Source organism: Diplotaxodon limnothrissa, linkage group LG23 (assembly GCF_057381915.1).
Source record: "Diplotaxodon limnothrissa isolate DT_005_m linkage group LG23, D_limnothrissa_male_GT1.1, whole genome shotgun sequence".
Classification (NCBI taxonomy): Eukaryota; Metazoa; Chordata; class Actinopteri; order Cichliformes; family Cichlidae; genus Diplotaxodon; species Diplotaxodon limnothrissa.
In genome coordinates this window covers 2,940,957-2,953,476 of record NC_140617.1, presented here as the reverse complement: position 1 = coordinate 2,953,476, position 12,520 = coordinate 2,940,957, and the positions used below count along the sequence as shown (strand labels likewise).

General features: G+C 42.4%; 1 protein-coding gene across 1 annotated transcript in view; it reads left to right on the top strand.

Annotated features, from left to right (window-relative positions):
* Positions 1–12,286, top strand: part of atf6 (activating transcription factor 6) — a 31,431-nt gene extending 19,145 nt beyond the window's left edge. The window contains exons 12-16 of the mRNA XM_085347548.1: positions 64–166; positions 933–1,003; positions 1,778–1,889; positions 6,517–6,601; positions 11,777–12,286. Coding sequence (XP_085203674.1) covers positions 64–166; positions 933–1,003; positions 1,778–1,889; positions 6,517–6,601; positions 11,777–11,973 — 568 coding nt within the window. The 3' untranslated portion in view covers positions 11,974–12,286. The remainder of the gene's footprint in view (positions 1–63; positions 167–932; positions 1,004–1,777; positions 1,890–6,516; positions 6,602–11,776) is intronic.
* The last annotated feature ends 234 nt before the right edge of the window (positions 12,287–12,520 follow it).

Sequence of the window (12,520 nt, the reverse complement as noted above, 5' to 3'; positions counted from 1 at the left end):
GCTTACTGTCCATATGTTTCCCCTCATGCTAAAATGCAAAGACGCACTGTGTTAATTTGGCAGGCTGGCCCATGAGTTGAGGGGTTGGGTCCACCGTCACGAAGTTCAGCAGACCAAATCGAGACGAGAGAATAACAGCAACCACAAACCCACCAGGACGATTCTGGTAAGTCACAGCAGCGTGTTTTGCAAAACAGTAAAACACACGTAATGGTCCGTGCACAAATTTACGTGATATTTGCTGCTGGCAATACATATTGCAAACTAAACCTCATTTGGATTTCAAGCCATTCCACTTTAAAAGTCTCTTGGCAACCCAGAGCCTGTCTTTCACCACTGTTTCACCTCCAGTCACACCTACCCCTTTTTCTGCCTCTCGTTTCTCTTTATTGGGCTGAATTTAATCCGGCAGCCCTGTGAAAGTAAACATAACACTTAGAGGGGAGCTATGGGATTAGTGCCCCCTGCTCCTTTTTTCCATATTTTTTCTTTTTTTTTTCAAAATCTGTCACAGCAGGTCCAGTCTACTAAAGCCGACCATCTGCCCACTTCATATATACACACATTGTTCTTATCTGTATTAACAGAAAAGGTGGAGGTGTTTATTGCCTGTCTGTATTCAGCTGTTTTACCCTTTCGGCCTTTGGAGTTGAACAGTAAATCTGCTCACTCTGATGTAACATGTGCCTGTGGATCACCACCTGAGTCTTTATTTCTTCATGACAGCTGTAAAATTTCTGAACGAGATGTAATTTATCAGGAGAAAACCTTGACACATGTGTGTGTGTGTGTGTGTGTGTGTGGATCTCTAGGAGTTTTGAAAGGATAGTCTGCTTTTATGTAGGCAATACTGTTTATTTTTACTGTTCTCTTTCATGGGCATTGATGTGGTTGCACAGATTATAGCTAATTGTCTGGTTTTTCCCTGACAGAAAACAGGAAATAAGGAGGACGAAGGCAGCCAGATTGTGACGGTTCAATACACAGAAACTACTGCGGAAAAGTAAGTAAAGGCCGGCTACAGAAAATTTCAGGTGTTTGTGTTTTGTTTTAATGAAGGTTGATTAGTTGATGCACCTGTAGACATAATAACCTGCCATGTTTTGGTGTTTTAGTAGAATTTGACCAAAGCGTTGCTTTAAATAGAAACTGGAGCGTTTTTGGCATTTGTCCCCTTTTTTTATATTTTACAGTTTTATAATATTCGATTTATGATGCAGTGATTTTTAAAGGATGACCCTTGCACACCGCTTTAGAAGTTTGGCGATGAACGAGAAACTTTTCTGCTGCACAGTTTAGATCACACAGATGGTGTCAATGGCTTTTTGGCGCTTTTAAATCTGGCTACAAAATATCTGAGTTCATAGGAAAATGAAAGACAATCACTTTCAGAAGTTAACCTCTTTAAGGCCAGATGAAAAAAACATAACACCAAAAATAGGAGGAAGTACTCAATGCTGCAGTGAGATAGCGAAGTAGCAGTTTTTAGGCTTTACTTTGTGCTCCAGCAGCAAATTACTGGGCAAGTCTGTTATACTGAGGCACAGACCACTGTGATGTTTTAGTAGTTGCTGTTTGAGTTGGTGTTTGAACAAGCAGAAATCAAATAGGACGCTGTGATATAAATCATATAGTTGAAATATGGATATATTACAGATTATCCTACATTTACTATCTGCAGTTAATTACAAGTATGCATGCTTGAATGTTTGTAGGTTTCATTGCTACCATATTCCTCTGACGAGTGTTTTCATAATTATCTGCGTTTCTTCCACAGGAGTCCTGGCAGTGAGCTGCAGGTGTACTACGCCCCTCGTCACACGTACACCGACTTCTTTGATGAGCTGAACCGCCGCGGCGACACCTTCTATGTCGTGTCTTTCCGTAGGGTAAGTTTGGACTTGTTTCTAGCTGAGGTGAATGGGGGAATTAGGCACATGAAGCAAAATGCAGCTGGAAGTTTTTACACATCAACACTAAACCGATTTCATTCTGTTTGAATCTGGTCAGATTTGTGATTAAACCAAAATTAAGCAAGGGATTCAAATTTAGTGCAATGTCTCTCTTCTTCAGCAGAGAGGTTTCTTTTGAACCAAAGGCCAGTTTTGAATTTGCAATATTTGTTTATACTCAAATATTACTGTCAGTTATCTTGATCTTTATTAATTGTTGCGCATTTGAGACTAAGTGCCAGGGGGGTACTGGTTATTACTGTTACCTCACAGCAAGAAGCTCTGCTCAAACCATTCTGTGTGGAGTTTGCCGGTGCCGGTACGGGCTTCCATCGGCCATTCCAGTTTTCTGGAAAGCGTGCTTGTTTGGTTTTATTTGTTTTAAATTGGCCTGCAAGTTTATAGAACAAAGCACTATATAAATGTATGGTTAAATGTGGCTTGTAGTCTTATCTTGATGATATTCATATCTGCCTTTCATCCCTTCGTTCTAACCAGGAAAAAGGGAAATTAGTTTGGTTCACGGTAAACTTTTTGCTTTGAGTTTTACAGGAGTTTTATTCTTTGCCATCTCACTGAACAACAAAAACGCACAGCGGCTTCCAAAGTGATAGCGCTGAGATATTATTAAATTTGCTATCAAAAACTCTTTTGAAGCTGGAAAACACCTTTTTGTTCTCTCTTTTCATTTTTTTCTTTTTTCTGTGGTTGGTGATAATTAAGCTGGACTGAGTCTAACTGGAAAGGCTAAGAATGTTCCTGCTCTAGACTGCTGGATAATCTCGGTGAAGGTAAGCTCAGGGTTAGTCAGGGCGGTGAGAATTTTGACATATGTATCCAAAGATCGAGACACAAAGGTTCGGCTTTAGGTTGGCATAGTGACGACAAGGACAAAGGGAACAATGGTGTACCCGAGGTGAAGGTCTTTGCAGGTCAAGTAGCCAGCCTTTAGTTTGTAGCAGCTTTGTGATGCAGGGGGAGGAGGGTGGTCTGCTTTCTCCAACTTCGTGTCAGAAACCATTAACATTACAGGTAATAATCTCTCTCCCTCTCTCTCTCTTTTTTTTTTTTTTTTTTTTTTTTCTTTTTTTTTCTAAATGACATCAGAAACAGCAGTATGCGACATTACGTGATGGCAGAGCTTCAGTTCATCCTTTGTCATTTTTTTTTTTTTTTTTTTTTTTTTTTTTAATAAATAGGACAGGGGGAATGAATGAGAGAAAGAGGGGGAGAGAAAGAAAGAAAACCAAAGGGGAGAAGAGACGGTGAGAAGGGGGGGGGAAGAGAGAGAAAAAAAAAAAGAACTCCTGGGTCACCTGTATGGAGAAAAAAAAAAAAAACAAACAAAAAAAACAAACAGAGGAGACAGCAAACAACAAAGAGCAACATAATAATAGAGAAAACAAAGCACCATCACAATAAACTAGCTAGCCATAGATATCAATATTTACTAAATAATAAACGATATTGTGCAGCACGCAAGATAGACAGCGCACAGTGTGCTTTGAGGCAGCAGCCAAGAAAGCTTTAGTCCGCGTCTGTGAATACCCATGTGTGCATACCTGTGTGGATCAGCATGCTTGCATTCCAAAGGTTTCTCCATGTAATGATCTGCTAGGGAGTGTGGGGGGGCCACAGCCCCGTCCTCCAGGGTGTGAAGCGGGTATGGAGGAGATCAAAACTCCAGACATCCAGAACACAAGAGACCATGGAAGACCAACAGAGGGGCAGCCGCGCCACTGTTCCAGTAAGAGCTGAGGAGAGTCCCAGATGAGGGCTCGCCCAGCAGCCGCGGAGCAGAAGTCAGGGGGGGTTGCAGTGACGCGCCCGTGAGCTCCGCCGGCCCCCAGCTGTGCCTGAGTGACCGAGCCCCAGGCCGAGAGGCCGGGGGCACCCCACCTCCAAAGGGGCCCGAGCGAGCCCCAGGCCCCAGGCCCCGACAAGCGGCCGCCAAGGAGTGAGCCGGTGTGTACCCGGACGCCCACCCCCAGACACAAAGAACCACCAACACACCGACACCTGAGGGAGTTCGCCACCGGCAGGGGAAGTGGTGGTGGGTGGAGATAGGCCTCCAAACCTTGGAGGGCCTGAGGTGTCCCCAGAGAGGTGGCGTCTGATACCCAACCTGACATATAGACACAGACATACAGGCACACACAGACACAAACATCCATTCCCACCCTCATGCTCTCATATGCACTCACTCCACACTCAACCAACGTGGAGACAGACATAAAGAGACGCTGTACACACAATCACACTCCCCAAGCGTACTCTACAAACCGGGTCTAGGTACCCTTGCCCCTGGAGGGGGGAATTGCACCCAGACCCAGGTGGTGTTACCCTTTTCCCTGCGGTGGGGAGAGGCAGACCACCCCGACTCCGCAGCAGCAGGGAGGCCCCACACCCCAGACCGCAGTCGGACGGCCAACTCCTCCTACTAGCCCTCCCGCTCCAGCAGGCCGCAGAGAATGGGGGTGGGAGAAGACTCCAAACCTCCCTCCACCCGCTCATTGTAGTGTTGATGCATATGTGTTCTAAGGTGCAATCTCTCTCTTTTTAACTTTCATTCACAAAAGTTTTTTGGCAAAAGGAAACTTTGTGGATATTTTACAAACAATTGAATAGTTCAAACGTAAATTTAGGGCAGCTTTTTAGTTTGATTAACCAGTCATTCCTTACAAAAAAAAAAGGCATTAAAAAGACAGAAAATAACAATAATGAAGCGCTTCAGTGGATTTGTTAGATTTAGGAATTTGTTTCTTGGATTTTGAACTCTTTAAAGGTGAATTGCACTTTATTCAGGTGTTTCTCTTACACTTGCATTTTCCACATTTTAGCCCGTTCCTCTTCTTTCTGTGTGTTATCTGATCTTATCTTGATTTTATTCAACTGGAGATAGCATTCAAAAATACTTTTTTTAATGAATATGACAAAAACATAAGGACGAAATGATAAATAGACACTTCATGTAAAGTGTTTTAGTTACAGGCCAGTCATTCACTGTGACCTTCTTTTAATTCTCACAGACCTCGTTAGCTTTTCTCTCTCCGTTTATTTGCCTGTATTTGGTTTCCTGGGTTTCAGGGTGTGTGTGTCTGACAAAGCAGGAATGCTTTTTCTTTTTTTTTTGTTCCAGTTGGTATGATGTTATTACAAGACTGCCAAAGTTCTGGATTAAATTGTTTATATTTTAAAGCCAGTCACAAAATTTTTGAGTTTTGTCCCTTGAGACAAAAGTATTTTTTCATTATGGTCTGTTCTTGCACCTTCCAGCAGTTGAAGTCACTCTGTACAGTATGTACAGGTCACGTTTCGGTCAAGGCAGCTTAAGGCCGTGCAGATGCGTTACCACCTGTGTCTTAATTTAGGTAGTAAATGAGGTAAGACGATGGAAAACACAACTCTCAGCGAGCTAAAGAAAGAATCGTCCAGGTGTGTCTTACTCTGCCGTCATTGTGTGGCCCTGTGTCACTTCTGATGCTGTTGTGGCGCCTGTGGCTTTATGTAAGTGTGCATTGGGGCGACGTGATGGAAACACTGCCAGCTTTCAGCCATCGCTATGGCAGCATCAGCTGTCATGTGGACTTGTCAAGCCCCTGATGAGGAGCAGTAATGTGGCTGGTGTTTTCTGTTTTTCCTTCCACTCTCCAATCACAGACACGCCGTCATTTTAACACATAATTTCACCTTTTCAGCTTACATTTAGTTCCCATGAGCACAGATCACAACATACACTTAACCGAAACAAAATTCTTTATGAATTTTTGCACCATTTTGATGAAACGTTACAGAAACTACGAAGCACATTCTCGTATTCACTGTTATGAAATAGAAACTGTCATTGCCCTATCCTGTTTATTTTCTGTAATCCATCTCCTGGACCCATATTCCTGTCTACCGTCACCTTAGCAACCTTAATTCTTCATGTCACTCACACCAGAACCTCACAGTTACCTGCTCAGGTTCACTGTTGTTAACGTTACACCGGTCACATGATATTGTCTTCAGCAGGCGTCGATGCAGCTGTTTAGGTTTTCTCAGCCTCTATGGGTTCACAAATATGTTTTTGCCTCACAAACTGGGAAAAGAATAAGAACCATCTTTTGTCATCCTGTTTCATTCTTAGACTCTGTTTTGTCTTAATCTCCTCATTTTCTTTGTTTTTGTTATCATTATTATTAATATAAATTAATTCATTTGCTTTGCTAGTTTTACTCATCTGTTAAAATGTGCACTGGATATAGATTAGTTTTACACAGCAGTGGTTCTAATAGCTTTAAAAGTTTCAGCTTGGAGTCATTTTGTGGAACAAACGGCTTCATGCTCTGATAAATAATACAAGCAACTTGTAACGTCTCCCAGCTTCTTCCACCTATTATCTTGCCCGTGATGACAGAAGCCTCGTTAAGCTGCTGAAGCTGATCGTGTGTATTCTTTAAGAAAAGGCTCTAAACTCATTGTGAAAGGCCTCTTTATCATTAAACACATACAAGCCAAATGTTTTGTTTGCTTTGAGTTTGTTGCGTTCTCCAATTTCCAACCTTCTCTTCTTTGTTCTCAGGATCATCTCCTACTTCCTGCCACCAGCCACAATAAAGGAAGTCCACCCAAGATGTCTGTCGTGTTGCCAGCCATGAACATAAATGGTAAGAAGTGCAGCACAGACACAGTTTGGAAGTGCAGCGCGATGTGGCAGATAAAAGGCAGCCCAGGTTCACATTCTCAATCACGTTTGCCCACAAGAATGCATTACTTGTGGCCTCAGACATTTACAGAAAAAAAGGGTTAGAAATTCTATTAGAACAAGAGTTTTGTGTTTTACTTCTGTGGTTGTGTTTTCAAGGGTTTAGTTTAGAAGCAAATTAAACAACAGGCAGCAGTTAAGCAAAGAAATAAGTGAAGAACATTGGTTTCTTGCCTGGAGTGCATCAGTTGACTATTAAACCTACTTGAAAGTCTAAGCACTTTGCTCAGAGTACACTGGTCAATTCATTCATTGTTACTGAGTCACATAATAACTTGTCATTTAATAATCAAATAACTTAAAGCAAATTTCATGTCCGCTTCAGATGGGAGAGCAGAGACACAGCTCATCTGACTCAATTTACTCTTGAAAACGCTCTTGCGGTCCACAGCTGTGGACAGAGTGGGTGGCAATCAGAGCGCGCTTGGTTGCGTTCTGGGGGCTGCTTTCCAGCTCATGTAGTCGCTCATTTATTCTCACCACCTGCCTTCAAAAACAAACACTGGATCAGCAGAAAGCGTAGACTTGCACTTGTGCATATTCTCAAATGATTGACAATTGGTGTATGCGTGTTTTTGACATCCATGACGTTATCGAGACTTTGCTTCACGGCTGTCAGATCTGCAGGATTATCAGTGCGTTCTATCAAAGTCAGGTCATTAGATGCTTCAGTAACAGGTGGCCTGATTTTCACAAAGCACGTGTAGAAGTGAGCTGAGAGAGAACACGCTCAAGAGGGGCTGTGTTTATGTCTGATGTAAGCAAATAGGAAGACACCACACTGTTGTTAACAGTTGAACTGTCATTTTTATTTGAGAACCTTTTTGTTTTCCTGTTAACTTCATACTTGTGAGTGGAGAAGCATCCAATTTGGTTAATGTTTCAGCAGCTAACCCTGGGAGGAGTGAGTGGGTGAAATGTGAGCCGCTCACTCAGCAGGAGAGACGAGGCCATTTAGATTTTTTTTTCTGTGAGATGGGTGTTAGGTGAAGATAGATGAAGGTAAACATTGTTCTCGGTTGGTCTTGTCAGGGAGGAATGTTAAGGTCCAGGCCAGTCAAATGAAACCATTGAAATAAGCAGTAAATAGTGAAATCCAAGATGTGCTTGTGAGCTAATTGTTGAAATGGCCAAACAAAGGTGGCATTTATAAAGAAACGTCAGGTCTGGAAAGATTCTCGATTGCTCAACAAAGGTCTCAAATTTGCATGATCTGTCATGGACGCTTGAATTGAGTTACAAATTCAAAACAGCGGGTTAATGCCTGTCTGTTCGTGTCTTTGCGTGTAATAAGTTGGCTCGATGATGTGGTAGTTCCTAGGGAGAGGGCTAACACCCGTTTTATGTTCAGAAATAACACAACTGCTCCTGCCTTGTGACTGAAAAGTTAGGACTAATGCAAAACCAAGACAGGGAAGGCTGACAAAGCAAAGGTTGCAGTAATTCTCCTGAAGCACAATCTCCACACGGCCCTCTTTCCTTTTAGATATGGAGCCCCATGTGCTGCACAGATAGCAGCCTTCAAGTAGCATTTTAGATTTATGCTGTCCTTGTTTGGACCTTTGAAGTGATTAAGTGCAAATGTATGCATATTTAGTTGGGTGAGACCCTTAGAGAAGGAGAAACACTGTCCTCTTACTGGAGAGTAATACTGTACTGGAAGATAATTCTTTCCAGCTCCCTGTTGCTGCTCTGCTTTAAGAATGCCTTCCTTCTGTAGTCACTAAATAGTTTTCATCTGGAGGAGATGGAGAGGCTTGGCTAATCTGGAGTGATCATTTAGTCTGTCTTGGTCAATAACTGAACATTAAAGATAGAGTTTTTGATCTAACGAGTTATTTAATCTAGACATATTTGGTTTTCTCTAAAAATGTATCAGCCACAGCAGTGGCTCCTTATAAGGGCTGTGGGGTGTGTTTATTCAGTAATCCTCTGAGTTTGAAAGTAGCTCAATCAATTGAAAGCGACGTGTTTGAAAGGGGGGAATTTTTCAGGGTTGACATCACTTACAGGTGGATGGACGTATGAGACGCACTGCAGTCTATTTTTACTTCTGTGAGATTATACATGCGCACTGTAGCCAACAGGCTGCCTTTCACTGGGGGTTCAATGTACAGCTCTATACTGCTGATTGACTTGAGGGTCAGATTTTCCTACTTCCCTAATCTAAACAGCAGGGCTCAGAAATGGAGTTCACTCTCACCAAACCAAATGTTTAACTCAAGCCACTCCAGAAAAATAAGACTCCAGTGACTATAGTGATTATGTGCCTTTAGAAATGACTTGTTTGGTCCATCATTGAGCGCTGCGGTTCAGATGAATCTTAACCACTTGTTGGTTGAATTCAGTAAGGCTTCAGTCATAGAGACCAGTCAGTGATCCCCCTGGAAACCTCTGGTTGCTAGGGAAAAATGTGGATTCCCCAACTTGAAAACTTGAAATATTAGGAAATGGAGAACATTTCCCTTCAAAATAAAAGTTTTGCTGTCCCACAGCAGCCAACACATTTTGAAAGGTGCAGCTTTTTTACTTTGAATGCAGACAGACTCTGTATCCAGGACGGTTGGCAGAAATGGCATTTTCTATGGAAATGACCGCAGCAACCTGCTAGCGGGTTAAAAAGGAGGATTTCGCTGCAGCACCACCACAGCACTACCAGCAACCACTCACAAACCAGTTGCAGAATATAAACGTTTCCCTAGTGATCAACAATGGCCAAGGGCTCACAGACTGCAGGCCTCCGTGATCGGGGCTTTAGCAATTGATTTTGCAGCTACTGCTAGCAACTTCTCACCAGACAGTTTTTCCCCTCACAACTGGCAGTTACTAAGTCAAATCTAAGCGTATTATTCTTTATTTCTAATGGTGAGCATTACTTTTTTTGCTTCTAATTGGCTCTTACATTCTACTGTAGAATGATAGCTTGTAGTTTAGTAAGTTAAAGCCGAACATACTGGAAAAGTTCATTAAAACTGGACTGATGGTTTGTGTGAATGTGACCCTCCATTTATTTTCATTGTCCCAAATCACATTATTTAGTTTGGGACCATACTTACTGATGAATAATGCTTCCTTTTGATGTAAACAAAATAAAAGGCCTTCCTTCATGAACATATCCTTAGAGTTTGTTCCAATCTGGCAGCCAACGTCCTCCTGAGATGCACTCTCAGGTTTCCTCAGATGCACCGCTGCCAGACATCGGGCCTTTATCAGCGTAGACCAGCTCGCTGTGACGCTGAAGGTTTCTGAAACAGATCCAGATGGTACCAGTATAAGGAGGAAATGAGACCACGCAGAGCAGGATGGCAGATCTGGCAGCCTCTTCAAAGACTTGCTATTTGAAAGCTGTGTGTTTGTGTGTTTCCTCTTTCACTGTTCAGGCCTCACAAGCTGTTAGTTAAAAAGACGTTACACAGTTTGGCATTCTGGTGAAAGACTGATGTAAACAGAGTCGAGTATTACATGTAAGTCCTGAGTTTGGATAATGGTTTAGGCAGTAGCCCAGAAATGACAGGGTCATTGCTGTACACTTAAAAAGTATTGATTTCATTAAGGAATAACAAAGTGCGACTGAAATAGTGAGTATTTGTATTTACAGGAGCACTATTTGGCAAATAGAACTAAAATGGTAAACACAGCATGTTAGCAGGCTGTTTTTAGCATTTAGCTCAAGTAACCGCTTGGCTGAACAAAAACAGTATTTATTCATCTAATGTCTGCTAACAGCAGCTGAACTCTGCAAGCAAGTGGTCACATAAGTCCAAGTGTAGCAGCAAAAGCCGCGTTCCTTGCCATGGGTGGATTTTATTGCTTTTGAACGTAAAAGGCGAAAAATGTGTAAACTCACTGTGATAAGTCCAGCCTCTCAGAGGCACGGGACCTTGAACCGATCCAGCCGCAATATACATGATTCATTTTTCCAGTCTCCTTCAGACCTAAATTGAGAGGGTCATAAAGCGACAAATCCAGATGCAGAGAATGACTTCCAGAGATGTCTGCTGAAACACTGAAGCTATTGGAAAAGCTCTGGTTTCAGTGCAGGTGCAAAATCGGAGGTTTATCAGCAGATGAAGTCAGAGTTACCGGTACTAGCTGTCTAATGTTATGAGCATCAGTGGAATCTTCCGTCTTGAGAAGGAGCTATTTTATAGCCTCTGTACAATCAGATGAACTCCCACTGCCTCCAAATGTATGTCCTGATGAACGATTAGGAAGCTGATGGCTTACACAGGTATCTGGAAAAATGACCAAAGCTTTTTAAAAGATCTTTGCAGGCTGTTTGGATTGGGTGTGATGCATATGGGGAATTTTATCTCAACCCCCACACAAAAGAAGCCGCAAGTTATTTGTTAGTGTGAATATATAAGCGATCCTTCAACATGTTTTAATTCCCATTTCTCCCCAGAAAAAGTTTATAAGAATGTCCACTTTAAAGGGTGTTTTTTCCGCCCCAGGCTGAGTGTAGATATCTTGCTGGATACCACAAACCATGAACCACTTGTGTGAAGTCCAGTATCTTTTTCCAAGTTTAAATTTTCCAAAATAAAAGCAGATTGCTTGTTTGTAGGTCAAGCTTTCAGATGACTCTGTGAAACATACAGTATTTAACGTTGTCTGCACTGTACACCATCTGCTTTCCCCGGGTTTCTTCTAACACAACAGCCTGACTCATCAGCGGCAAAAACTTTCTGACTTTTCAGCTTTGCCAAACTTTCTCTTTGTCTCTCAGCCCAGCAAGAAGCATCCTGACTCATCATCTGCAATCACTCTTTCTTTCTCCCACACTCTCGCCAGACTTTTCTTCTTTCCAGTTCGCATGTCCTGCTCTTGTTTAGAGATGTTTTGTTTATCTCCACGATGGAGAAATCCAGCGTGTGACTCACCTCTGGACTCCATCTGTGTAGCCCAGCCTCCACCCAAACTCCCTGCAGTTATCCCCCCTACCTAATGTCAACTGTCTCAAACAATACTCGGTACACTTCCACTCGCTCCACTCGAGCAAACACCAAAATGAAGGTACGCTAACTTTATTTGCAGATTTATTTCACAACCTTCTTCTCCCTTTCTTGCCTTACAGACAGCATTATAAGGGACAAAGACTTTGAGGTGATGATGCAGATTGACTGTGTAGTAACAGACACCAGGATCCTCCACATCAGATCTTCCACCATCCCGCCTCTGCTCCGGGTGAACCGCTCTGACACGTTTTACCAGAACTCCCCAGCAGAGAACAAAGTTGCGCCTCCTGTCGGCGTGCTAATGGGGTCTGCGTAAGATCATCAGCGACTCCTGCGTTCTTTACACCTCCTCATTAAAACTCATAAACGGAAGCACAAGATAACACCTCAGTTAATAATTTTTCTCATTTTTATTTGTATGAATGTGCTCTGCAGAAAACTAGTCATTGGAGGTTACAGAGGAAGCTCAATTTGTCCTCACAGTTCAGCCCCTTTCTGGCTGATTTCTGGAGCTGGACTGTAATAGGGTCCAAGCAGCAGCAGACTAGCTCCTTGTGTGGCAACATTGACTTACCCGTGTAACCCCAGATGCTTTATGTAAGGGTAATTGTTTAGCGGCAGGGGGCAGAGCATTGAACCTTGAGTTACCCCATCATAACACAAATACTGTGTGTGTGTGTGTGTGTGTGTGTGTGTGTGTGTGTGTGTGTGTGTGTGTGTGTGTGTGTGTGTGTGTGTGTGTGTGCTTAAAAAACATTAAATACATTATAAAAATGCATTTTTATTTAAAATGACCTGTTTGTTTGTATCTGATTGCTATAAAATGGAGTGCTATAATCATTTCTTTCTGTCTCTGAATAAAG